We start from the raw sequence: 27493 nt of genomic DNA on the forward strand, positions 1-27493 counted from the left end.
ATCACCTGGATGTTAACAGTCATTGCAGAAGGGCTGGGAATGCCTGCTTAAAGTGAAGATGACAGTAGGAACTGCATGTGATGGTTAAAGCTTCGTCTATGTGCTGTGAAATGAATTTTGGTCAGCCAGCCCCCGTGTGTTATTGGGAGCTCTCTTCCTAGCAGAGTCAAAGCATTAAAAACACTGACAGTCTTGCCATTAGCCATTTCATCTTGGTCCTCAGGTACTTCCTTATCCAGGAGAGCGTATGGTATATGGCTGTCTTCCACGAATCCCTGTGCCAACTGCTGCTTTCCTTCTCTCCCCAAAATGGCTGGGGCATCAGGGATTGTCGGCTTCTAAGAGTTAGTATTCAGAAAAGTGATTTGCTTGGTGTATGAACTGCTTTGGACAACTTGTTTCCCACTTCTGGAAGCCTGCCTTCTGGAGACCTTTGGATTATTACCCTGTAGCCTTGACCCAGTGATCCGTGAGAAATGCAGACTGTTGTTTTCAAAAGGCCAAAGATTTTAGTTGCCCAAACCTTGCAAGGCTGATCACCACAGCTTCAGTTAAGTCAGAGGTGCTTCACCTCCTCCAGTACGTAAGGCTGCCCAAAGACCAGGGATTGATTTTGGGCTGTGAATCATCCGTTGTTTGGCAGTTAAGATTTGTAATAACCGCGTCCAGAGGCTCTGCTGAACAGTGCCCATGTAAGTGTGGCTTATGAAGAGTATGTTTCTGTGCTGGGATAACTTTCTGGTTTGAGCAGAGCAGCAAAAGTCTTGCAGGCGATGGCACAGTGGGCTAGCAGAATACGAGGGCTTCTCCTGGTTCCTTTTCAAACCTGGGAGATAGGCTGGGATGAAATCGGATAGTTCTGAAACATTAATCTAATCAGTCCTTTCGTTGAGTCCTGGCTACTGACTGTCCATATAAAAGTGTTATTTAAAATGAACGCACATGTTGGCAGGATTGTACGAAGGGAGGAGGGCAGAGAGATCTTAGAGGTCACATCTCTAACCAAGAAATGAGATTTGTACTTCCCTCCCCGCCCCCCCCCCTCCCCCCCCCCAGCCTCGGCTTTGCATTATAGAAAGCACTGAGAAAGTCTGGTAAAGGTGGAAGCAAAAGACTAGGTCTTAGTACTGACAAATAGGTCAACATGATTCAAAATTTTCAAAATCTTGCCTTTTTTGTTAGATAAATTGTTCTGTCTTCCTGCTATACCTTTTGAGTCTGAAGAGCCACAGAGGAAATTGTGCTTTATGGGTGTGATGTAAGAAACAAGAGCCACAAGCTGAAAGAGTGCTCTATCTGGGTTGTATTTGGAGCTCGCTTCTCACTGTAAATCAAAAGAATTAATTAGGTGAAGTTTTACCTAAGTGAAATTTGAATACTTCTAGTCTCTTTCAAAACTTGGCAATCAATCTTCAAAGAGCATTCTCTCTTTTTGGTCTGTTTCTTAAAGAAAGAGAAATCTCATTAAAGAGGACTTTAAAATAGAAGGATCTTACAGAAATTACCCTTGAACAGTAGCTGGCAGGCAAGTCTGTTTCTTGAATGGAAAATCTTACTCATTCCTTCTGGATATCTGCTAAGTGGCCAGCATCTCTTGGTACAAAATTGGCACTCTTCACTGCTATTTTTCAATACCAAATAATAAATATGTGGGTTGTGTCCTGCCCTGCCCCCCCCCATCCCAGCTCTAATGCTGCTTTACATACATGTTTCTATAGGAAGTATTCCAGAGAAAAATGTGGAAGTTAAACAGTTATTTACTAGTGGTAATTGTAGACCAAATTCCCTTTCTCTCAATACAGCTTTAGGAGCACTAGTTGGCTGTTCTCCTGCATGTTCACTTGTTAATTGCAGGTTCTGCCCTCCCAATCCTGGGTTGGCTCCCCCATCTCCTATCTCCCCCTTCCTGTTCTTCCCTATTCCAAGAGTTTCTGGATGCAAAGGAGCACTAGCAGTTTGGTTGTGCGCTATCGGCAGGTCCTTCCTTTCAGTTTTAGGGTGCCCACTGTGTTTGCTGTGGAGTTTAAAACCTCCCTTCAAATAACAGGGGTTCTGTGATGAAGACAGAAATTCAGTCGTATTAGCGGTAAGTTTATGCGTAGTTTTTTATACAGAAGTTGAAATGGGATTATCAGAGTCCCAGAACTGCAATGAAAAAAAAAAGGGGGGGGGGGGGGGGGGGTTATATGCAACTAACTGATTTTTGCAAGCTGTATTATCACTGAAGAGCACATGTTATCAGAAGATCTAGTTGCTAAAATCACATGGGAGGGGGTATGAGAAGGTAGTAGGAACTAGCTGTTTTGCATTTAGTGGTACACAACTAAATAAAAAGAAAATAAAGGTTTATCTAGTCCAGGAAGATGTGATTGCCTGAGATTCACATCTGGAAAACTGGGGGTAGCTGAGGCATGTGGTTGCGGTTGTACTGCAGGTTACCTTCCCCTGATTTTTTTTAATGTCCTCTATGTAGAGTCATGCCATCTACAGTCATGGCAGGTCCTGTCCTTACTATTTCATGCCTTTTGACATTGAAATGGCTGAATCATTGTTAATTTTTTTTTTGAACAAAATTTTTATTTTGTTGGTTTCAGTCACTGATTGATCCTTTTTTCACTTCCTTTTTTCCCCTTGTCTCTCTGTGCTTCGCTGGACATGGCCCATAGGGGAGTTCTCAGGTGTGTATCTCCTCTGCTCAGTTTCTTTTCTTGGTTTTGTTTTTTTGGTTTTTTTTTTCCTTGTTAAGGTGAAATGATGTGGTATACACGTGTGATACTCCCCTGCTCTTGTCCAAACACGGTTGGCTTTGCAGACTTCTCCCACCTTCGCCTTGCTTGGTTGCCTTGCACTGGTGGGGCCCTGGGCAGCAGGACGTCCCCGTGCTGTGCTCACAAGCCTGCTGCGTTTCAGTAAGCTTTTCTTGTGTGGCTTTCCACAGGTTTGCTCCACTGTGTTACACTGGCCTGTCACCCAAAGTCTTGGGGCCTCAGAGTGCTTTTTTTTCCTGTCAGGATGGGTGCTGTGCTTGAAGCAGGGCTTGGGTGGGCATGGTACTGAGTGAGATTCCCACTGTCCTCCCCGCGAACCACGCTGCGGGGATCCTTCCGTGCGCATGATGGCCGCTGTGGTTCATTGATGCACGTTGGCCGTCTTCTGGAATAGCTGCAGTGATGTTAAAGACACTTTTCTTGATGACTTAGAGTGGCAAAACCTGTCTTTCATGGAAGCTTTGCCTTTCTGGTAGGAGTTTGATACCTCTGTCTTCTGTTTTGAAGACTTGCTGCCTTAGGGCTGTGCTCTGTGGTCAGAAGGTTTCCATAAAATGCACATGGGCCCTGATGCAATTTAGATGAAGTCAAGGGGATCTCTTGACTTCAGTGCAAACTGGGTGAATTTTTCCCTGTAGTAAGGGCAGGTGACTTACACAGACATGATAGCTGTCCCCATTGCCTTGCCAGGCACCTCGTGGTGTTTGCGCTGTAAGGTCACAAAAGAAAGGGATGGCATCATCCTTTCTTTTAGTTCAAACTGTAAGCCACTTTTTTGTGGTCCTTTCTCAGAAAACCTCCCACTGAAGTTGAGTCGGAGTTTGTTGCAGTGTGGAGGTGGATTTGGGCCAGTGCAAAAGGGCCAGATGAGAGCTTTGATACACACCCCACCTTCTGTTTTCCCTCCTGCCCCTGTCCTCCCCTCACCCTGTTCATAATGTCTGTTGAACTACCTTTGTTGTGGGAATGGGAAACTCAGGCCTGTCGTCCAGGGGAGGTGATGAAGATGGAAGAAACAGATGAGCTCATCTCAAGCTTGTTCTGACACTCGAGTGTAAATACTCGTTAGGCCAGGCTGCAGCAGAGCAAGGTGTAGATTAGTTACTACTGAGCATCACATACACTGGCACCACACACAGGTACACGTGCTGATGAGCTGCTGTGTTTGCTATTTACAGATTGGTACTTAATGGCTGCTTTTTTTCTCTTCCTTTCTTCCCCTTTGTCCCCATCTCTTTCTGTTCCCTTTCTCGTATGGGATGGCTCTCATAGTACGGGATGATTTCTTTGGTAAGGCGAAGGCCTTTTTTCTTTTTTTCCCTTTCTTTTTTTTTTCCCTTTCTTTTTTTAAAAATGTGCATTTCTTACTAAATTTCTGCCATTCACTCAGCATCCCTCCATATGTCTTGCATTACCTTGGTTTGGTTTTTTGTGATGGTCGTATCACCTCTCCAAGAAGCAGGACGCAGCTGTGGTTTGGGGATTCTCCGTTTCTCTTGGTTGATTATCCACTTTGATGCTTCACACTATTTGCCTGGCTACAGGAGGTGCACAGTGTAGGATGGGCTCTGTCAGAGCTCTGTCCAGACCTCTTCCCTTTGCTCCACACCACAAAGGGGTGAAGAGAGTTTTTAGTTGCTCCACAGTGAGTTGTTTTTTTTTTTCCCCAGGAGCAGAGCTTTCCCATAACCTGCATAAGGTTGTCTCATAGTGTCCATCCTATGGCTCTGGAAGGCTTCATCCGTTTCTTTATTGCAAGCCTAGCCCTTCAGACCTCTGGGCTGTTAAAGCATTGGGCTGTCACTGTGCTGCACACAAATAAGGTAGAAGCTGTGGTGAGGATACTGATGGTTGAGACACACTATGACTTTTAGTTCTGGTGTGATAGCTCACCCTTTTCACCAGAGTTCCTTTCTCTCCCCAAAACAGACATGGAGAGGGATAGATGACTCAAGAATGGGAAGGAAAAAGATTTAGTCCAAAAAACCAGGATGAACTCTTTCCCTTGATGTCTCTTAGCACCTGTAACACCCTTGTGCCATTTTAATGCCTTACTGGCTAAGTATTTATTTGATGATTTGTAGAATCACTAAAAAGGAACAAGACAATAATTTAGTAAACAGCTGATTTCTTGATCTTCCAATGAACATAGGGCATACCACGAAAGAAAGAGCTATAGGTCACCTTACCAAACCAAAACCACACTTCTGTTCACACTGCAGGTAGTGTCTCTCACTTTTCTGTTGTTTGTAATATTCTTTGACACAGCATCCAAAGAACATGCTGCCTGAAACATCAAAGTGATTAATTATCTGTCTACTAATTTTTCAAACGTAATTTGAAAAAGCTGCTTCTTACTCATTCTTGCTGGGAATTTTCTTTTGCCATCATAATTCATCCCATTTAACTGTGGGAAGAGGATTTGTATGTTGGAGTGTTGTGATGTGTTCTCACTTCTTGTATGCTCCCATGTTTTTCTAACTTTCATTTACTTCAAGTTTGTGTTGTTTTTATTTTATTGCAAATATTAATTAATCAGCAAATAATGGATCATGAAAACTGTTGATGTCTTTGCTGTAAAGGAAGGTAGTTCAGAGGGCAGGACAAGGAGCGCTTCGGCACAAACACTGATGGGTGTGAGACTTCTTCATGTTCTGGGACCTGTGGTGAGAAATAAGCTGCAGCCCTGAGCACTGTCCCCCAGGAGGGAGAGGCCTCTCTGCTTCTAGTTCTCAGGTGGCCTCTATTCCCCGTTGTAAAACAGAAGCTGACCCTATGAGCCAGCAGGTCCCTGGCAGCAGGAAACAACCCAGATGTGCTTTTGGTCCCTAAATTCCTTTCTTTTTGGTTTTAAGAAATACTGAATTTCTTAATTAAGAAATACTGAAAAACCTCACTCCTAGCCTCAGGTTTTTCACAGTGCTTGCAACCCAGTCTGCATATTGCAGTTGTCACACGTTGATGACCAGGTGGAAGCGCAGCGTGTCTGATGTAGATGTTTTCTTGAGCATGGGTCATAAGTGATGGGACCGAGACTTCAGATTTTAAACATCTGTGAGAAAACTGTTAAATGTAGGTAGAGCAATAGATAGTCTAAAGTCCTATTACAGTTCCTCTAGTGGAACGCTGATAATGGGAAGCTTTTCATGTGCATGAAACTGGTCACAACCATGATCCCAAATCTGTACTGAGAAACAGAAAATTTGGCTTATACTAAGAGAGAAAATCACTGATGTGCAGATCTGGCCAGCAATTTGGACAGTGTTCTGCTGTCCTCTGTGAAAAACCCATAAACTTCTACCTTCTTTCTGTATGAGTGATGCTAAAAAATGGTTGCAATGGCTCATGGCTGAACCAGGAGTTACTGACTTGACTTCCCTAATTGGTGTTAGTGAAGCTTTCTTCTCCGTCCCTCTCAAGGGAGTCTGTGAAAGTTGGGGTGAGAAGCTAGGTCTGCATTTGGGCTCTTTACAGAAGGACACATGGGTGTCTTTGCTTGTGCTGCACGGTCTTTCAGCAAGAGGCACTCCGCTCTTCACAGCAGGACACCGAAGCCTAGGGAAGCCTAACAAAAGTGATTTCTCTTCTTCAAGCATGAGTCAGGCAGTGCCACACACGCTTCGTATTTCTAGAAGAGCAGGTGAAAACTGCCTGGCCTTTCTTTTCAGGAATGGGCAAAGAAGTGGGGAATCTGCTGTTGGAGAACTCGCAGCTACTGGAGACCAAGTAAGGAACTGTTGCCTGCTCTGAACTGCTTGCCTAGTTATAAACGAGATGTCATCTCAAAGTAGGTCTTGGCCAGAACTCCTGCCGGTCAGGGGCTTGCTCATTTGTCTAACGGGTTCTCTTGAATACTCGGTCCTTGAATTGTAGAGGAGGAATTGCTTTTCTGTGTGACTTTCCAGTTTCTTTGCTGCAGGCACTTGGGTGAAATCTCTGGGCATGTGCTGGTAAGGTCTGATCCCAACTGAAATCAATGGCAAGCTTTTAATTAACTTCAGTGGGAATCTAGGTGTGGGTCTGAGCCTCTGTGAGGATATTGCTGTTTATAAGGTTTTATTTGCAAAGTTTGCTAATTGAAAAGAAAACTGCCTTACTGTTGAAAAGAATTTTCAAAGATGGATAGTTGGTAAGGGAGAAGTAGATGGTGTGATGGCCTTACTTTTTGAGAAAAGCTGGCAAACCAGGTACTAAAGCTAAGCAGCCAGGAAGAGGAAGGCAAAGTATTCCTAGGGGAGAGCTGGAGAGCTTGAAGGTGCTGATTGTAAAGGTATTGAGGTATTTCGGAGCAGATTGGAAATGCTTCTTTATATTACCATCATCCACAAATATCCACAATTACAGATGACGCCAGTTCTGAAAGATGTGTTTCAGATCTTCATCCTGTTAAAAATAATTTGAGCCTTATGTAGGTGATAGGTTACCCTACACCTCTGTTCTGCAGCATTTTGCCATCTTCTTAAGAGGATGTTGGTCTGTCAGTCAGGGTGCAGGACTGGACAAACCTCATCCCAAACAACTATGGTGATTTCTGTGTTCTTCTGCAGCTCCTTCCTGCCAAAATCTACTTCTCCATCAGTTATAGCTGGGCTGAATTGTATAAACACTTGTTTCAACTCTCCTTGTAGTACCTGTGACTTTAGTTTCAGGTCTCTCTTATGGATAGCTGCTGGTTTTGGGCATTTTTGCTTATTGTCCCTTTCACACCCTTAAGAAATGCTTTGAACGTTGTGAAGAATGATTTGATTGCCAAGGTGGACCAGCTGTCTGGAGAGCAAGAAGTGCTGAAGGGCGAGCTTGAAGCAACGAAGCAGGCCAAAGCCAAAATGGAAACCAGAGTCAAGGAGCTGGAGGAGGAGCTGAAAAGGTGAGTGATTCACACCCTGTCCCAGGGACCTGGGAGGACACGAGTGATAAACCTGCCTCCTCTGTTTCCCTCTCGGAGGTTAGCACTGGAATTCAGAGGTGCCTTAAGAGCACTTCAAGGCTGATGGTAGGTGGAAGAGATTTTTAGTGTTACGTTGTTTTTATTGGTTTGAAATGGATTATTGAACCTTAGAAAACCTGCAGAATTTTCCTCCCCAGGACTAGGATTCTGCAGCAGCAACTGTACATCCAGGCTCCCCGGAGGAGAAGCATTCAGAGTTTCAATTTGCAAATATACACAGAAGGGGGGGGCGGGGAGGAAAGAATTTTGAAACCAGTAGTTTTGAATGAAGCTGTCAAGAGCTTGATCCTCGCAGCAGCCAAGATAGCTCTGGGAGGAATGAATGCCCATTCATTTAATGAAAGAGCTAATACAGATTGCCACAAACGATATTTACATGCCAGTATTGGTAATTGTTTCATTGTTCATATTAAGAATGAGAAGAAGAGGCAGAAGAGATTTTAAACTCCTATGCAGGATGCATTTGGAGCAATCTCACTTCTTATTTTCCACTCAAACTAGAGAAACCAAAGCCTGAACGTGTAGCAAAGCCTTTGACAACTTCACGTGCATAAAACTAAAGATGCCCCACAGGGCTTAAAGCAACATAATTACATTTTGACTAGCTGTACATTGCACTGTGGTATCTGAATTCAGAGGACAGTGCTTATTTTGCAGCTGGAATCTGGAATGTTGCCTCACTAATCTGAGCACAGAATGACCAAGAATAACACAGACTGGTCTCTTGTTTTTCAAAATATCTGAAATGAAGGTAGTCTCACAAGCAGAGGAAATAAGTGATTTTTAAAATGCCTTTTGAGCCTCAGAATATATATAATGTATTATGCAGTGGGAATGTGGACTTTTAACGGGCAAATGTGCCTTTTTAAGAGATGGGGACAGCATTTTTTTTCCACAGTGCCTTTGCTGTTACTAAAAGGGCTTGTAATTCAAATGGAACTGCATGAGTGCACCTCGGTATGGAGTTTAATGAAATTAAAAGCACTCGGTTAAGTCCTTCAGGTATTTCATTAACACTGATTTGGTGTTCTCTTCTTTACTGTTATGGCAAACTGTCCTTCATATTAGAAGCTTTTTTCACTGCCTTAAAACCAGAAGCAGCCCAGAAGAAGAACTTAAGCCAGCATTTTCAATGCTGATAATGGCTCAGTTTTTCCCACGGGTAAGATCTCACCAAACATTTGAACATCACGGCTCTGAAATAGAAAGCAGCTGGACTGTTCCAGTGGTCAGTATTTTGGTGCTTACATCAAATGTTCCAAAGGAATGGGGTGATGCTGGTGAAGCTCTTCAGAGTAACATGCTGCAAGAGACCAGAAAAACATCTCATGATTTGCTTAGCTCACAGTTTGAAAACGCTTCCTTGTGGTGTGGGCAGACAGACCTTCCCATACTACCAAAACACCTTGGGGCCAGCCATGGTATCACTTGGTGGTTTGATGCCTTTCTTCCTGTTTCCTAGAGTGAAATCTGAAGCGATTGTTGCCCGACGAGAACCCAAAGAGGAGGTGGAGGATGTAAGCAGCTATCTCTGTACAGAATTGGTATATTACATTACTAAAATGCCTGTGGGGAAAGGGGGTTTATATACTTACTCTGTATTACTGCAGGTCTGTCAGTCCAGAGATGTGTGCTGATCTGCCTTCATTAACAGTGATTGCAGATTGTTGTTGATGAGCATTGCTAACAAACAGATGCCATGAGATTACCTCTTTTTACAACTTCAAACCATAGTTCAGCTAAGATGAGCAGCTGACAGAACGGCAATACATACCATGCATGATGTGGCTTCTGCAGAACGGTGCTGGAGCAGTGCCCTGCTCCGCACCTTCTTGTTCTATCTGGTTCTCCCTGATTTTGAATTGAAGTGTCACGTGCAGTGTGGTTTCTCTCGGGGTCTTGTGATAGCCAGACTTCTCCAGAAGACCTTGTCTCCACAATGGCAGCGAAGCTGTAAGCCATCAGGCTGTTGTACACTGAAATCCAGGTTATACCACAGACAGCTTTGCCGCAGTAACTGCCGCCTTTTATTAGTTCTGTAATCTCAGTCTTACAGCATTGTTTTTCTCGTTATTTCATTTACATAAGCCAGTACTGCCTATTACAAGGTAGACACAGAGAAGGTTTATGGACTGTTCTTCTGTGAGAGCTCTTAAAACTATTTTGGCTGAGGTAGAAGCTTTTCAACAAAGCAACTGTAGCAAAAAAAAAAACGCAAATCAAAGCATTAACAGAGATTTTCCTTGTAAATGTCACTCTGCTAGGACAGGGCATTAGGTACCCTTCTTCTCAATATTACTGTGTTCTTTCTTTGTAAAAGGTATTGGAGCAGGTTCAGTTCTAGCCTAATTCTTTTGACTGAACTGGGGTGAACTTGGTCAGTTGAGAGTTTAGGTAGATAGGAAAATTTTCAAGTTGTGGTTGTGAGATACTGAAGAGGGCTGGATTTCTTTTAAGCTGGACTGACGGAAGGTCTGGTTTTTTTAATTATAAAAAAAATCTCGTAGAATTCCTTTTCATTTATACGCTTCTTGTTTTGACTGGTCATACAGGTTTGTTCCAAGTCCAGGGAGGCTGGAGAGGGACTTGGTTAATTCGAGCTATTGCAGCTCTCAGCAGTACTCACCAGCCAGGCTGAGCTTGGGAATTGTCACAGTCTAGGCACAACTCAGTGCCACTTACTAGTAACGAGTTCCCAACCCCCTGACTGTTTCCTTTTGGGCAGATATTTGCCCCAGCTTAGCCATGCTGTTCTCATTTTCCCCTCCTTGAAGGAGACAAACAATTTCATTCCTGTTGCCTCCAAACCCAAAGCTGCATGTGTTCTCGCTGCAAGGCCAAGTTGTGTCACCAAAGAGGAAAAGGCTTTTCTTCAGTTTCTTGTGCCCTACACCTTTATCAGCATGTACTAACAGAATGCCTCCTTCCTGGCCCTCTTGAGGGGACGGACGGCGTTGTGCAGTGCTCCCTGCTGCTTGTGACTGCCTTTGCTAATGAACTAAAACTTCGCTTTCCAAACTTCTGGACCAGTGGACCACTGTCAGCTCTCGTAATCCCTTGCAGACTATCAGAGCACCTTTCTGGCAATAGTCCCTGGGTGGGGTTTTCGATTTGGTGGTGATTCTAATTCTAATTTCCATGGTTTGCAGAACACCCCAGAGGTCTGTGGCCCACAGTTTGGAGCTCACTTGTCTAGAATTAACACTTCATATGGGGAATTTAGGGGATAATCCAACAGAACAGGAGGAGAACTAACAGCTGTGTCTTTCTGTCTCCTGACTTGTCCTGTACTAACATCAATCCCCTTCCATCTTTTGTTGGCTGAAGCAGTGCTCCTCCCCCCTGCAGGACAACATTCCCATAGCTCAGCGCCGCCGCTTCACTCGCGTGGAAATGGCCCGGGTTCTGATGGAGCGCAATCAATACAAAGAGAGGTTGATGGAGCTCCAGGAGGCTGTCAGGTGGACAGAGATGATCAGGTGAGACTGGGTGTTGGAGAACATTCCTATTTTAAGACAAAACCTGGCCATGTCTGACCTTGTGGTCAGTGGAACCCCTACCAAGATACGGGTTGAGAAGTGCTGGAAGTTTTCCAGACAGTTGCTTCTCTCCTAATACCTAATTCTTTCTCTCTTATTCCTGAACCTGCGCCGCAAATCTCGAGTTGACGTTGTTATTTGGAAACTCTGGGCAGTTGTTTCTTGTGTGCTAATTAAGCTAGGAGAAGCTGTGCTTGCTTCTAATTAATATGGCTTGAAGTGTGTATAATGGAGGGGTTTATAGTTAGCAGACTGGTACTCTGGCGATGATAGTGTTGCAGGGAGTTGATAAAACTTACTTGTCCTTCATGTCAACATTGAAACATAAAGCAATTGGGTGTGCTTACATTAAAGACCAGTGCATGTCACTTCATGTGCTGTGTTTTGAAACATGTTAGAATGAATTCTGAATTTTGACATGGCTTCCCTGATGGAAGCGGCCTTCTGGTTGGCAGAAACTTGGGTTGGCAGAGAAGCTGAAATTTACTTGCTTCTGTTGTGTCTGTCCTTAGAGCTTCCCGTGAGCACCCGTCCGTCCAGGAGAAGAAGAAATCCACCATCTGGCAGTTGTAAGTTCTTTGGTGGTTTGTGTAAGATTAAGAGAAGGGGAAGTGTTGCCATTTCTGCTTTAGACAGCAACTTAATAGACTCTGATATTAATTAAACATCAATTGGAAGTGTTAGCTGAACCTTTTTGCCTTCAAGAGCTTCCTTTGTCCGTCGTGAAGTTAAAATCAGATTTGAACATTTGCATTGGTTTTGTTTTACACACTGAAAAAGTTCACGGGTATTCTGGAGTGGAAAGATACATACACTCCCAATCAGTTTTAATAAAGGGCTGTTTTCAGAAAGTATCTGTTTCTGAAAGCTAAAAACACCTTATGTCAATCAAACTGAGGACTTGGCTCCATGTTTGAAGCAGGGCAGTTTTCATGAAGGGTTTACAGCCCCTAGTTGCCTACCTCTTGCTTCCCCTGTTGTGAATCTGTGGTGTGTTGTCTCCGCAGGCACCTTTTCTCTTACTTGTTGGCCTTCTGTCCCTAGCTTCAGCCGTCTGTTCAGCTCCTCCTCGAGTCCCCCGCCAGCCAAGAGGACCTACCCATCTGTGAACATCCACTACAAGTCTCCAACAACAGCAGGGTTCAGCCAGCGTCGCAGTCACACCATGTGCCAGATCTCCTCCGGCAGCCGCACCCTGGAGTTCTTCCCTGAAGAGTGAGTTGTGTGCTAAGCCAGGTCCCCCTGTAGCTCTCCAAAATAGCGGCTTTTCTTGAAATAAGCTGTTTTCAGCTCTAAAAAAAGAGTCTTTGGTGTTAATGTGTTTCTGTCTCTTGTGGTTTATATCCCCGATCTTTCACTTACTTACCACGTCGATGAGCTCAGCAAACTTTGTCTTCCCTAAACATCACTGCCATGGCTTTCTAGGCCATGATGGTTCATCTCAGCAGGGACCCCGCTCTAGGCTTGAGTTGGCCTCAGTCCTCATTCTGCAACGTGTTTGCAGACTGCGTGATGGAATGAAGTAGGGCGTTTGTGGTAGAGTGTGATGGCAACACTGGGGCAGTGGGACGGAGTGTCTTGCCCAACCCTGTTGACAGAGAATTTAGGTGAAGACAAAAGTTCTCTCAACAGCACGTTTAGGTACAATATTTGGGTTTAATCTTAACCATGCTTTAAAAAGAGTCTCTAGGTGTTGTTACTGCAGAGTCTTCTCCATGTTCTTTATGTCTCCTACATGAAGGGAGAAAACTTTTCTGTGCTTTACTTGACTTTAAAATGCGTGCTGCCCTTACGAGGTTGTACAGTTTCATCTGTGGTATGTTTTTGTGGAAGGACTTTGGAGAATGTGATAGTGAAGTATTATAACTTCTGCTGTAAGAAGGATTTGTTGGAAAGGAGAAGAGAGATTATCTTTAGAAGGGTAAATTTGTATTTTGTAGATACCCACTGCCTATATTATGTTCTTTTTATCTGACTACATTATCACAGTCATTGTGTGGTGTCTGAATGCTTTTCAGCAGTGCATTAAATGATGTGACTAATCGCTGCCAGAAGCTGTTTCACCCTCTCCCCAGGGAGCTTTTGGAGGGAGATGTTTTGTTTTAGCGGGGGGTTATTTTTATTTTAAGTATATATGTCATTATGTGTGTGTGTAGGGCTTTTTGATTTAGATTGGATTTTTTTGCTGATGTTGTTTGTACTTGGAATGATACTTTTAAAACCTATTGAGAGCTGGAACTGATATTCAAACAGCCTTTGTTTATATTAAAACATATCTTAAGAGCTCACAGATCAATTTTTCTTTTAACCTTTGCCAGTGCAAAGCTGGAGTTATTCTGTTGAAACCAGCCGTTTCAACAGCACTTAATGCGTATTTCCCTTGTCAGCAGAGAAAGCTTTAAAACGGACAGAAAAATAAGTAGTTGACTGTAATGAAGAGGGGAAGAACTCAAAATGCCTTCCTGGTGGAGACATTAGATCAGTAAATTGTAACTGCAAAGCAAAAATCAGTGTAATCTCATAGATTCGTAGGCCTTATGGAAGGTTGCTTCCCTGTTTCTGAAGGCCTTGTGGAGCACTGCAGTACAGAAGACAATGATTTGGCCTGCCACATCGCTCAGGTAACAGGGAGTTAAAAGATTAGGGATGCCAGTATTGTCTTCTTAACAGAGCTTTCTATCTTCCAATTTCCTGCATCTGTTTTCAAAGATGGATTTGGTTTGCTTTATGTTTCCTCCTGCTGCTACGGTAATGTTCCGTTAACCTTCAGCTTCTGTTTTTAACCATAGGTTGGGAAGTGACGCTGTTTCTTCTCTCCTCAGTGACTGTACGTCCTCAGCGCGTCGGGAGCAGAAACGGGAGCAGTACCGCCAGGTCCGGGAGCACGTACGGAACGATGACGGGCGATTGCAGGCCTGTGGCTGGAGCCTCCCTGCCAAATACAAACAGGTAGGGGATCAGTCTCCTGACAGGCTGAGGGCACGTTGTCCCTCCCAGTGCAACCAGTGAAGACCTAACTCTCCCACTGGTAACCTTAGCCTTAGTCCCTAAATATCTCATTTAGAGATATGATATGCATGTTTTCTTTGGCTGATAATTGTAGGCACAGCTCAAAATAATGTTTCCTTTATTTCCACCAAAGTCAATGGAGGGGGCGTTCCTTTGCATGAAGGTTCTGAAAGAACCTACCCTAAACCAAAAGTAATTAAGCTTCCTTGTCCAGAGCCCAGTGCTTGTTTTTATTTCCTTTGTTATTATAATTGGGCTCGTACATTAGATATTTCGTTGATACTTTTGAGAACTTTACCAATTGTTTAGCGTAAAACTCAAATGCAGCGCCGTTTGCTCCTGCTTCTCCCCAGCAGTAATGCGAAGTCAAATGTCATCAGCCTCATTTGTTGGCCTGTGGCTCAATTAACTGGTCAAAGACTGCCTGGAAGAAGGAGTCTTGCAGTGTGACTTGAAAGTGGATGAGTTTCAGGCCGTGATTGAAAAGGAACACCAGTGTTCTGGCTTCCTTGCAGGGAGCATCCGTTAACAACCCTTTCTCTGTCAGCAGTGCAGCGTATAGCCTCTGGTGACCATAACGGGGGCACCGTATCATGGTGAGAGAGGCAGTCTCTCAGGTTGTCTGCTCCCATCCCTGTAGGGACTCTTGTTTCACCCAAGATGTGAGATGAAGCCTCAGCAGCACGCAGCTCTGAGGCTAACAAGTTTGGTTCTGCCACATTGGTTACATCTCATTTACCATAACTCGGCGTTTACAGCTTTGCGCCTCTCTTCCCTACAGCTGAGTCCCAACGGTGGGCAGGAAGACACCCGCATGAAAAACGTCCCCGTACCTGTCTATTGTCGCCCCCTTGTAGAGAAGGACCCGACCATGAAGGTAACATTGTCTCTGCGAACCATTCCAGTCCAGAAGGGGGACATGGAATAAGCAAAGAATTTTGGTCTATAGATGTGCAATTTTTACAACAGTCTGTTTGGTTGGGTATTTTTACATTATATATTCCAAATTCTGTCTTCTGCTTCCCGTTTTTTTGAGTGGTGGCTTCTGGTGTACATAGGGGAAAATGCCTCTCTCTGTAAGGACATATTCTCAGCTGATTGTGTTTGCCAGATTCCATGCTTCTGTCTTACAACTATGCTTTTTTTTGAGACAACTCTTCAATAATATTAGCAAAATTCTATGCTTATAAGGCTTTTGCTAAGGCTCCTTATGGTATAATGCAAAACAATACAAAAATTCATAAAGATGAGCAGGGGAATGTAAAAATGCATTTCATCATGTTTTCTTAGTTTCCGCTGTTGACCAGGATTCACCGGTAACAGGCCAAAATTATCTAGAGTGGATTTTTGTGAAGCTGTGTCTGTCGATACTAGAATATTTTGAGCAGAATTGTGGTTAAGAATAGATGGTCGTCTCTCTACAGGGCAGCACATTTATGTCATTGTGGTGTTTAAGTTGTAATAAAATTCTGATGCTATTAGTTGTTTTTAGAGGGTTGGTGTAATCTTTGGATATTACTGTGTTTAGCATCTTTGCTTTATGATTTTTGATAAATCCAGTATCTGTTTCTGTAGTCCTGTTCGCAGTATTTTCCTAAAAAACTACCTGGAAATAGCTCATAGAAGGTTAGCTAGATTTAATTTCAGAAAATATGCAGTGTGCTTCTTTCACTCTACATTTGTTAGGTAGGGAACTAAACCAGTAGATTTTTTTTTCTTTTTTTTTTTTTTTTTGTGTGTGACTTCATTTTTTTCCTGTCTGTTTCTTTAAATGGCTCTCTAAGATCAGACACTGGTTTTTGGGCAAAGGAGTGTGTGAGGAAGCAGAAGAGTGCAAGGGGTGGGATGAGGACTAGGGAACAGGAATGCACTGAATGCATATCCTCAGCCAAGCAGTGGCTGTCGATTTTAGTTAAGCAGTACTGCTTCGTGTGTCCTGGGCTAGTAACATATGCCATGTCCTGCTTGCTTTGCTACAATGACTTAAGAACTCCGCAGTCAGAAAAACTGAGGACATTTCAGAAGCCTGTATTCAGTTATGCACTCAATTTACTATCTTTATTTTCTTTACAATTTCCAGTCACATCTGTTAAAAAACCAGTGATTTTCACTAGGGTTCAGAGAACCTTTATCTTACCTCCATCAAATCTGACTACGTCTTCTAGTAGAAATCAGCAAGATCCATTGTTTCCAAGTCAATATTTCAGGTGTTTCACATGTGTCCACAGTTGTCCACAAAGGCACCTGATTTTAGAGCGAGCCTGGAGCCTCCAGAATTCTTAGTTTAAGATTTCTGTTTCTGTTCCTTAGCTGTGGTGTGCAGCTGGAGTCAATCTCACGGGATGGAGACCTTTGGAGCAGGACCCTGGGAACGGGCAGAAATTGGATCCTGGACGTGATCCCCTCACCTGTGATAGGGAAGTGGAAGGCGAAAACAACAAAAGTAGCCATACGTCTCCTGAAAAGAAGAAGGTCAGGAAAGAAAATGGATTTCTTTTTTCCCGCCAGTGTTCTTTCTAATTCCATCCCTGACATGCCCCCTTTCTCAGTACCTTTGTGCTATGCTATGTAATACTCTTTGTACTTCTGAGACATTGTCTTGTGGGACAGGGTTGTGGTATTCTGGCTCTTCAGTAACTTTCTGTGTGATTTGGGATGGATCACTCGGGATAAAATTTTCTAACTTCTACTTTTGAAACGTTTGGAATTTTGAAAAAAATCCTAATAAGGGTAATTTACTTGATGAGGTTTCTAGGAAGATTATGGAGCCCTCATCACAGTAAATTTAAAAAATAATACATAAATTCAGGCAAAGCTTTGTTAAAAAGAAAGTAGACGTAGTAGCAGAGTCCATGAGCCTGTTTGGTTCAGGAGTTGGAGCTCTCGAGATTTATTCCAGCTGGTTTTTAGTAGTCTTAGGCATTGGGTTTGAGGTTTTTTTTATAGAACAAAGCTGTAATTTACATATAATAATACAATGTTTTATTCTTTCTGGTGTGTGGGGTTTTTTTCCCACAGCTGTCTTACACTGCTGCCTTATAAGTCTTCTGAGATCAGCTTGCTTAAGCTGGTAGGTTGAGTGCGTCCCAGCTCCATGGTCTCCTGTCTGAAGTGAATGCTCCGTGATACATTAGACAGACATCTCAGAAGAGAATTTAATGGTCAAACTCCTCTAACCCTAAGGAGCCAAATAGGCTTATTGGCCAGTGTTGCAGATACTAGTGTGGCAATGTGAATGCAATATGCATAGTTCATATTGTTTATTTGCATCATTAGGAAGACACTTGGTTCTTTGAAGCCGGCATTGTGCTATTTGCGTGTGTAAATGTTGCCAAGCATTAATACGTTCAGTCTCATCTGAGAGGAGCACTGATTATGCCTGTCTGTTTGCTCTCCTGAAGGCAAAGGAGCTCCATGAAATGGATGCCACGTCCAGTCGTGTCTGGATCCTCACTAGTACGCTGTCAACAAGTAAAGTTGTAATTATTGATGCCAATCAGCCTGGCACAGTGGTGGACCAATTCACTGTCTGCAATGCTCATGTGCTCTGCATCTCCAGCATCCCTGGTAAGTGGGTCGCAGGCACTTTGATCTGCACAGGGTTACCTGCTCCACTAAGGAGTGACAAATGTAGTGTCCTCACTTCATAACTAACCCTTGGACCCTCCTGCATTCTGTAATTGTCCCTCAAAACCATAATTCAGATTTTGCCTTCCCGTAGGACCCTTCCATGGAGATCCCTGACTGTTGAACATGTCGTAAGTTGTTCCTTTGGCACGTAAAGGATGGTTCTTGGGAGCAAGAGCAAGCCTTGCCCAGGTTTGGGAGGGCTCTGTAGCTGGCCTGGATGTTGACGCTAGGGATGAAGGCATTCACCATGATGTTGCCTGATGCTGCGGTGCCTCCCCAGGGCAGTGAACCATGAGTGAGGGTCAGATCTTCCATCCCTATGGTTACCTCAGGAATAACATTTAAATTAGCAGTGACAGCTAGATTTATGGGAGAATCTGTTCTTTGCCCTTCAGCGGCCAGTGAGAGTGATTATCCTCCAGGCGAGATCTTTCTGGAGGGAGATGTAAATCCTGAAGAGTCGTCTGGAACAGATGGTGTCTTGGCAGGGATCACTCTGGTGGGCTGTGCGACCCGCTGCAATGTGCCACGAAGCAACTGTTCCTCGCGTGGTGACACACCTGTGCTGGACAAGGGACAGAGTAAGTTTTGGGACATGAAACTTAATGGTAGCCCAATTATAGCTGGTCCCATACAAGCTTACGGTCTTAGAGCTGCATCCTTCTGTACCTGAGTTAAACACTTCAAAAGTAAACAAGTTTCTTAACGTGGTAGAGGAAGACCAAAGGCACTTTTGGCACAGTTCTCTTTAGAGCCCTCCTTTTCTCTTTGAGTGATCCACGTTCTGCAGCCTTGTTGGTGGGGGTCATACAGCAGAGTATTTTGGACAGGTGATATGTTTGCCCTGCTACAATGGCTTCTGTTCTTACTGCTTTCTCCTCTGAACCATGTCTTCTTGTGAAGTCAGTTAAGTCCGTATGAAAACCGTAGCGATGCCCTTGCTGACTCCATACTGTAGTGGGAAGCCCTGGAGAATTTCTAATGTTTTGCTGGCCACAGGCTGTGCCTCACTTTAAAATAGCTTCTCTTCCTGATCCAAGCAGAAAACTCTAGATTTGCTGTCTGTGGTGCAGGCTCAGGGCTTGATTGAATTTGGCAAGGAAGGATAAATTAAAAACTTGACTGATTCCTGTATAGCTAACTTACTAGCTCGTTCTCCAGTACATCTCCCACTGTTCTTTGTCTTTTAGGTGAGGTGGCGGCTGTCTGCAATGGGAAGATCAACCAGTCCCAGTCCACTGAAGAGGCAACAGAAGCTATGGAGGTACCAGAGAACGGTACAAGCGAGGCAGAGCCTGCTCAGGCCAGGCCTGGGCCCCTCACGGAGCACGTGTTTACCGATCCAGTCCCTGCACAGGCGCCTCTTAGGCAGAACGGGTAGGCAGTCAGGGGCCACAGTGCCAGTTCAGTTATTTATCAATCAGCTCTGTTTTCGTAAGCTTTTTGATACGAGAACCAGCCTAATCTTCTATAAAGTAGCAAACCTTTTCCAGTTTTGTGCCCAGATAGTATTACCAATGAGATAATGGGGAGAGAAAGAAATGAAAGGAAAATAAACACGGTTCAGCCTGCAGCAGACTGTGTCAGCTGTTTTAAGTGCAAATATTTGATCTCTTGGTATGAATTCAGACCTGCTGTTAAGACTGATCTTCCAAAGTACATGAACACTTGATATTCTTACCAAAGGAGTTTACTGATTCATGTATAAAAATAGTGATTGATTTATTCTAGTACTACCTCTACTGTGCTGTAAAGATAATGAAGACAGCTTATTCACCATCCAAAAATTCTTAAGGCAAATGAGTCTGATGTGATGCCCGAGGAGCAAGGTGGAAGTCTTGGAGACAAATTGTTCCTAAACAACCAAGTTGTTCTAAGCCGTCTCTGTTGAAGCGGGAAATGGACAGAGAAAATACTGTTTATGTGATAGTACTGCCAGACACTAAGTTAAGTTCTGTACATTTGAAGTGCTTGTTATTTGTATTGGTGGGGGAAAAAGGAAGTTTTACAAATTGCGGATTCAGGAGTCAAGCAATTCAAAACCACTGACGAGGAGGAAGCGATTTGTGTATGCAGGGGCCCTTACCTACTTGTGAATGCCAGCCTTTGAGCGTAGATGGGCATTCTGTGCGTTGCTGCTACTAAAGCCTTTAACAGTGTTCTTTTGCCTCATCAGGGAGAATGGTCAGCTGAAGACAGAGTCAAGCACAACACTGCCAGATCAGGAGTTGAATGGGGATGCTGCTGGGACTTGCACCAGTGCTGCCCCCACCATGTGGCTGGGAGCACAGAACGGCTGGTAGGTTCCCCTGGGGCTGGCAGATAACCTCTGTCACCTCTGTTCTCTGGGCTCCACTTTCCATGTCTGCACACCTTAAGTTCACTTGTTGTTCCTAAGAGTAGGTTTTCATTGCTCATTGTTGCCCTGAGCCCTCAGCTCATTGTAATAGGCACAGGGATTTAACCTCACTTTCTTACCTAATCGTTGCCTTTTCTACCAGAAGAAAAGAGTCAAGCCTAGTCAGGCTCAAGGTGTGGCGCCTTGCTGCTAACCCTCCCCAATTTGTCCTTTCTTACAGGCTTTATGTGCACTCAGCTGTATCCAACTGGAAGAAGTGTCTGCATTCGATAAAGCTGAAGGACTCTGTACTGAGTCTAGTGTAAGTGTGCATGCCAAGAGACAATGAAGGGGAAGGTTCAGTGCCCGAGCGATATTTTAGATGGGGGTAACAGCTCTTGTCAGTCATCTTTTTCTTTGCTCTTCTATGTGCATTGGTTTGAGGAGTTTTCCAAGGTTTTTGTTTATTTGAAAGCCTCATGCTGAGCCATTTTCCTGCTTAACTGCAGACCTGACCCAATCCAGTGAAAAAGGTGCTAAATGAGATTAGCGGTATCAGGAGGAGAAAAGGGGGTGTAGTTACGTGGAATTTCTTGAGATTAATGGAGTTTGTAGTGTGAAGAAGTTAACCTCAACAGGAAATGTATGTATGATGTTACTACAACAAAGGTAAGATGTATGACCATCGGCCCTTGCAGGATGTTTCTGCAAGTGCTAAACTGAATGGGAATTGTAGAGAGAGCATAAAGACGGCGTGTGTGTATTTCAGAAAGAAGCTGTTAGTCCCTTAGTTCTACAGACTTTTTTAAGTATTTACTTTTCTGTGATTTCAGGCATGTGAAAGGGAGGGTCCTTGTTGCTCTGGCAGATGGAACACTAGCCATATTCCACCGGGGAGAAGGTAAGAATCAATATAATAACAGAAAACCAAACTTTGCTGAAGGTGTACTAATGGATTAAATGCTATTCTGAGTCAAGAAGGAAAGGTGCTGGCTTGCTAGAGTACAAACACAATTGAAATGCATAGCTATTATACATATGTAATCATCCTAAAACATTTAAGGTATACTTGAATACCATTTCTTGAGCTTTTGTGAACAAAAACCCATGTGTGGATGTCCTGTGTAGCACATGCAGAGTAAATGCAACACTTTCAGGAATGCATGTGCTGTGCAGCTGTTTGAGGCATGCTTGGTAAGTTTAAGGCATTTGGGCCATGTTGGTGTTACTACGGATTCACAAGTCAGCGGTAACGGGGATGCACAGGGTGCTCCACGCAGCACAGGCTGTACCTGAGCAGATCGTCTGTGTAGCTGCGAATAGACCTGTTGCTTCCTAGAGAAGCTGGACTCTCTAAGTAAGTAAGTGGAACTGATAACTGCATACACAGCAGGCAGAGCTGGGATGCTCTGGAAGTCTGGAAATCCCCAAAAAATGTCACCTTTGCATTATGCTTGGCCAGTTTTTCTTGTTGCAAAAAAGAGACATCTGAGTAATCTGACATGCCTTAATCCTGCCAGTTCAAGATATTTTTGAATTCTGTATTTCTTGTCCTCTTCACTGTAGTAGGTTTTGTTTCCCTATGACTTGAGCTGTTTCTGAGCTGTGTTCATACCTGAAAGTACATGGGAATTTGCTAACTGTGACTTACGTTTGCATGTTAAGAACTTAGTTGTTCATTGAATAGCAGTTTATCCAGTATGTGGAAATACAGAGATCAATGGTTTTGTGCAGTCTTAAGTTTTGATTTAGCTTCTGTCATGAGTTCAGGCCTGACCACTGACACATAAAAATCATTCCCATCAGAAACAGATTAAAGCTTCATGACATAGAGGCCACCCGCTGTGAAGGACACAGTACCTGCCTGGTTAGCTAGAAAATAAGCATGAGAAAAGGGAGATCTGAGTCCTTATCCTGGATTTGACACTTAGGAGAAGTTGTCTGTCTGGGATATGAGGAAGCCTCACCACAAGAACTGTACGATCCGTTTCCTTTCAAGTTTCTGCATAATCTTGTTAGGCTGTCTTTCTTCTTCCCCTACGGTTCTTGTACTTGTTAAAGAAACCTGTTTGCTTCATTACAATAAAAGGATGTTTAAATTAGCCTGATTTGGAGAGCTTTCAACCCACCAAACTAAACTTTATTGTCGTATGTTTCGTAAGGATAAGGCTGTACCCAGAGTAGTGGTATGGATTCATGGGAAGTTCACAGACACAAGCAAAATGAGCATTTGAGTATTAGCTGAGCCTGTATACCTAGATATATATGGAAAAGTAGATGATTCTGTTTGTGTACTGACATGTCACGAAGGAGATGCATCTTTCCGCACTTGTTTTTCACCTTAGATGGTCAGTGGGATCTCAGTAATTACCACCTAATGGACCTTGGTCACACTCACCATTCCATCCGCTGCATGGCTGTTGTGTATGATAGAGTCTGGTGTGGCTACAAGAACAAAATCCATGTTATCCAACCTAAGACAATGCAGATTGAGGTAAGAGAGAAAACGTGTGTATATGCATGCACGTGCTTGTCTTGTGTTTATTCTTAGAGCTGTTTCATGCTGCAGTGTATGGAAATGCAGAACCTCTGTATTGTCCTTGCTGACTGTAGGACCCAAACTGTCAATCTGGGTCATATCATGACCTAGTCTGCCAGGGTGGTATTTATTCTTTCATCCCTTTCGGAGAGCTTAAATCTTTAGTTACATCTAATCTGAGCACTTTCTTTGCCATCACTAGTGAGCCTATGAGACCACATACTGTACAAATGTACATGCATGCTTTACAGCTGCCCTTCGTATGTGGTCTGAGACTTCATCTGCGGGCACTGTGGCACAAAGGAAGAGTACAGCTAGCAGGCCCCAGCGATACCACTTGCCTAAGGAAAAAAAATGACATTTAGAGCCTTTTGGTTGAAATTCAATACAGTGGTGTTTGTACAAACCTATCTGACAGTGCTCGGAATAGTTCTAACCAAAGGGAGTAGTGCTGAATGTGAAGTTCACATCAGTGAGCCAAGGCAGTTTGATCTGTGGAACTTAGACTGGAGTTGTGTGTTTTCCTTTTCTACCAAGCACCCTGAAAGCTCTTGGTTTCTAAATGTTCTTGCTCCTGAAGTGGTCTGCAAAGACCGTGATCTCTGCAGAGCTGCTGTACAACTTACCATTTCAAGCAAGGGATTTTGGACTTTGCAGGTCAGCTGGTATCAACACATTTTCTCCAAGAGCTGTGAAGTGATCTCCGTTGAGGAAAATGGAGTATATGAGTAGATAATTGCAAAGCTTTTCTGAACTCACGTTGGTCCACCTATTTGGCATTTCAGAAATCTTTTGATGCCCATCCTCGGCGGGAGAGTCAGGTGCGACAGCTGGCATGGATTGGAGATGGAGTATGGGTTTCTATCCGCCTGGACTCCACTCTGAGGCTTTACCATGCCCACAGCCATCAACATCTGCAAGATGTCGACATTGAGCCTTACGTCAGCAAGATGCTAGGTGAGGCAGTAGAGACCGTCAGTAAGTGGTCTGTTGCTTAGTGAGATCAATCAAAATTTGTTAGCAGACCTTGCCCAAAGTTGTAACTGACTCTCCAACTCTTGTGCATGCTTACTAGGCACTGGAAAGCTGGGCTTCTCGTTCGTGCGGATTACAGCTCTGCTCATTGCTGGCAACCGCCTCTGGGTAGGGACAGGGAACGGTGTCGTCATCTCCATTCCACTGACTGAGAGTAAGTGGCATTTATTGGAGATACTCCTGTGCCCCCCCCCCCCCCCCCCCCCCAAAAAAAAAAAGATGCTTCTGCATATTATTTGTGTGGCATGGTGGATGGCTCTGGCAGGCAGGCTAATGCTTTCCAGCCATTTTTACCCTGAACCTGACATGCCTTTGATCATTGCAGTGTTCAGAGAAAAGAGCCCTGGGTATGAGAAACCCTGAACTTTGTTTAACTTTTCCTTATTAAGGAAATGTTTGGTTGAATGGATTTAACCTGTTTAAAACCAAATAGGTATTTGTTGCTGTCAATTTCAGTTCAGTTGAAGCTGTTTCCTTCTTGGGGGACCAATGACATCTCTACCATCTGTACAGTCTTCTTTTTGAGCGTGACCTTGACAGAGCAGACTCATGTGAACTGATTCTGTAGCTTCTGGAAAGCAGGAGAAACATTGGGAGTTGTAATAAGTCTCCAAAAGGAGGCCGTGTGATGAGAAGTCACCAGAAGATCTCCCTGGAAATTTTGTTTCTGCATAGACGTCTAAACATCTTTGTAATAGTATTTTCCAGAAACTGACCTTAGAAAAGCTTCATTTACTCAAATTAGGGCTCAGCTTTATCAGTCAAGTAGAAATCTATCCTATGCCAAATCCAACCTGGTGAGGAGACCCAGCAGTAGTAGTTAATACATACATCTCTGGAGCTGGAAGCTTAGTTGAAGCTCTTGGTAATCCTGTTCTGTATGTGCCAGTCAGAATCTTATTTTGAAGGTCTGTTCCAGATTATCATGGGGCAGTAGGATTTGACGCTGATAGCAATTGCTTTCAACAGAAAGCAGCCAAATTTACATTTTCTCACCACTGCATACAGGAAAGCTGAGAAGCAAATAGCTCTTGTATAAGAGCAGCAAACCTGTTGTAATCCTTCTGGAAGTCTGGGCCAAGGTGGTCTCCTCTAAGGCTAGTAGAGCTGGATATGCCTGAGGCCGACACAAGGAAGCCAGTGACAGTCACCTTTGAGCACTGCAGTCTAGGTCTCATTTCTGAATCCCTGTTTTAAAGCCCATTCTTTCTTGGGGCTGCTGTCCTAATTCTAAGTTAAGCTTGTTCCCTGCTATAAACAGGTTGCTTTGTCTGTTGGTGTTACTGTAAAAATGTGCTAAGCAGTAAGGTTTCACTAGAAGCTTTAGCAATGGATCCTTGTGACCGTGGTTCCTCTCCCATCTCAGATACTACATTTGTGCTCGTTAGGTAAGACCAAAGCGAGGAAGAACAGTGTTGGTATAAACTGATCCAAGCCTGTAGCTCCTGTTGCAGTTTCTCTAGGTTTTATACATTTCTGTTGCTCCCTGAATTTTCTCCCAGTAATCACCTTTTTCTTCTCTCCCATCCTGCCTGTCTCTTCCCGTGCCCCTCTGTGTTCCCACTCCTTGCCTGTGCCTAGCTGTAGTCCTCCACCGAGGCCAACTCCTTGGGCTCCGGGGTAAGTCCATTGCCTCCTTCCTTCAGCTTTCACTCCTTTTGCACCCATTCACCTTTGCAGTTGCTTTCCCACCCTTCCATCTTGCCATTCAGCACTCTCTGTCCATTTTTCCTCGTCACTCTTTCATTTTAAGTTGTAATCTGAGAAAAGCGACCAGAGACAGTAATGTAAATATCCTCATTTCCCATCGCAAAAAACATTTTCATCCATCTCATTAGCCATCCCTCTGGGGTTTTTCTTTTGTGTTCAGAGTATTTTATTCTTCATCAGTAGTCCCCTTACTGTGGTAGGCCAGGTTTGAGAAGGGGACTGTAAAGGTTCTTTCAGTCAGAGAGTTCCAGGAAGGAGGAGTAGACTGTTCTTCCAAGGTCTTCCTTGGTCATCTTTGGTTTTCCAAGGATGCTTCTCTCATCAGTTCCAGGCCAGTGGCAGTAGGTGCTGTGCACTTGCCAGCTGCAAGTAATCAACCAAGACTTAGAACCATTCGGGACTTGAGAATTGTTTGGTTTTGTGCCAGTTAGGGAAGGGTGTGAGTTCAAATTTATGCTTACCTTAGCCTTTCCAGGGTCAAAAATGAGTATTTATTTTTTTTTCTCATTGTAAGGCATTTCTGTGGCTGTCCAGAAGTGTTATCAGCATGTCTCTCCTCCTTTTAAAGCATCTGATATTGGTTGCAGTAAGAAGCCAGATACTGAGTGAGAAGTGCTAATACCAGCCTGTCAATTGGATGACTTCATCCAACTGCAGCTGCTTACAGCAAACCAAAGCACAGAGATGCAGAGAGCCTTCGTCTTAGGCATTTTCCCCCTGTACACACCAATACTTATTCTTCTGTCAAAATACTTGTACTTGTCTCGCCATCCTGGCTTGAGCCTGACAGGCAAAAGTCTCCTTTGTCCAAGTCAATAATTGAAATGCAGCCCAAGCCAAAATACAGAACTACAGATAAGCAAGCAAGCAATTTGAGTTGTCTTACAGAAGGTGAAAGCCTTCTGATTTTAGTACTGTTTCTGTTTTACGGATGTGGGTGCATGCAGAAGGAAAGCATCTCCCATTCTGAGCTCTGAGCACTGGTCTCTCTGTTCCTTGGTGAGTGGAAGCACTCACATTCTTGGAGCCTGGATATGAAACATACAGGCCCCTGAGCCCACCTTGAAATCCTTGGAAACTGTGGATGTGAACATCTTTTAGATGTTCATTGCTTGAGCAGCTGATCTTCTGGTGTCATGGATGAATCAAGGACTAAGGGAGGACCTCACTCCACTGTTGTGACATTGACTGGGCTGAGCACTTCACCTGACCCCGAGACTGCTTTCAGCAGCCGGTGTGCTCACAGCTTGGCATGAACAAAGGACTTGACTTGGAAACGGAGCAACTTCACCAATCCAGAAGATAGCAGTAATTCTCCTCCAGGTGCCCTTAATGTCTCATGGGTACAGTGGACACCTTTGGATACCCTGCCAGGTACTAAAGACCAAGGTTGATCCTAGCACAGCAGGTGATTTCTGGAGGCTGCACAGGATTGCTGCTGGTGAAGGGGCCTTCACTGGGACACCTCAGAGACCTCACCTTGCCTGCCCTAGGGTCACTCTTGCCCAACGCCTCCAGGGATGTGTGCACCACATTAGTAGCCAAATACCAGATATGATGAGAAAATGTAGTTTGTTGTTGTCAGTGGGTTGTTACCAGCCTAAGAGGGAGGTACTGTATAGTCTAGTGTGGTCTCCTCCATCACATCCTTTACATAAGACCTTTAAAGAGACCTGCACCTTTAAAGGTTTTCCTTCATGGCTCATGAGTTTTCTCTTTGATCGAGTCTCTGCTATAAACGGGACTCAGAGCTATTGCTGACAATATTCCTCCTCCCTACCTCCAGCCAACAAGACCTCACCAACCTCTGGAGAGGGCAGCCGCTCTGGCGGGGTCATCCATGTGTACGGTGATGACAACAGTGACAAATCTGCCAGCAGTTTCATTCCCTACTGCTCCATGGCTCAGGCACAGCTCTGTTTCCATGGCCACCGTGATGCTGTCAAGTTCTTCGTCTCTGTGCCTGGTAAGGATGAG

At 44.0% G+C, this 27493-nt stretch overlaps 1 protein-coding gene across 37 annotated transcripts in view; it reads left to right on the top strand.

The window, feature by feature from the left end:
* MAPK8IP3 (mitogen-activated protein kinase 8 interacting protein 3) overlaps positions 1–27493 on the top strand; it is a 70780-nt gene that overhangs the window by 39358 nt on the left and 3929 nt on the right. For 8 of the 37 annotated variants that reach the window (XM_027791887.2, XM_055804071.1, XM_055804052.1 and 5 more), the window contains 22 exons: positions 2667–2678; positions 4041–4058; positions 6437–6494; positions 7483–7635; positions 9179–9260; positions 11044–11195; positions 11768–11824; positions 12300–12470; positions 14045–14204; positions 15046–15141; positions 16575–16736; positions 17666–17831; positions 18290–18475; positions 19085–19271; positions 20071–20193; positions 20474–20554; positions 21066–21133; positions 22578–22726; positions 23557–23728; positions 23847–23960; positions 25388–25426; positions 27303–27482. In XM_027791887.2, the coding sequence (XP_027647688.2) occupies positions 2667–2678; positions 4041–4058; positions 6437–6494; positions 7483–7635; positions 9179–9260; positions 11044–11195; positions 11768–11824; positions 12300–12470; positions 14045–14204; positions 15046–15141; positions 16575–16736; positions 17666–17831; positions 18290–18475; positions 19085–19271; positions 20071–20193; positions 20474–20554; positions 21066–21133; positions 22578–22726; positions 23557–23728; positions 23847–23960; positions 25388–25426; positions 27303–27482 (2586 nt within the window). The remainder of the gene's footprint in view (positions 1–2666; positions 2679–4040; positions 4059–6436; positions 6495–7482; positions 7636–9178; positions 9261–11043; positions 11196–11767; positions 11825–12299; positions 12471–14044; positions 14205–15045; positions 15142–16574; positions 16737–17665; positions 17832–18289; positions 18476–19084; positions 19272–20070; positions 20194–20473; positions 20555–21065; positions 21134–22577; positions 22727–23556; positions 23729–23846; positions 23961–25387; positions 25427–27302; positions 27483–27493) is intronic. The other 29 variants (XM_027791890.2, XM_055804066.1, XM_055804079.1 and 26 more) reach the window with 23 other exon arrangements.

Source organism: Falco peregrinus, chromosome 5, assembly GCF_023634155.1.
Source record: "Falco peregrinus isolate bFalPer1 chromosome 5, bFalPer1.pri, whole genome shotgun sequence".
NCBI classification, from domain to species: domain Eukaryota; kingdom Metazoa; phylum Chordata; class Aves; order Falconiformes; family Falconidae; genus Falco; species Falco peregrinus.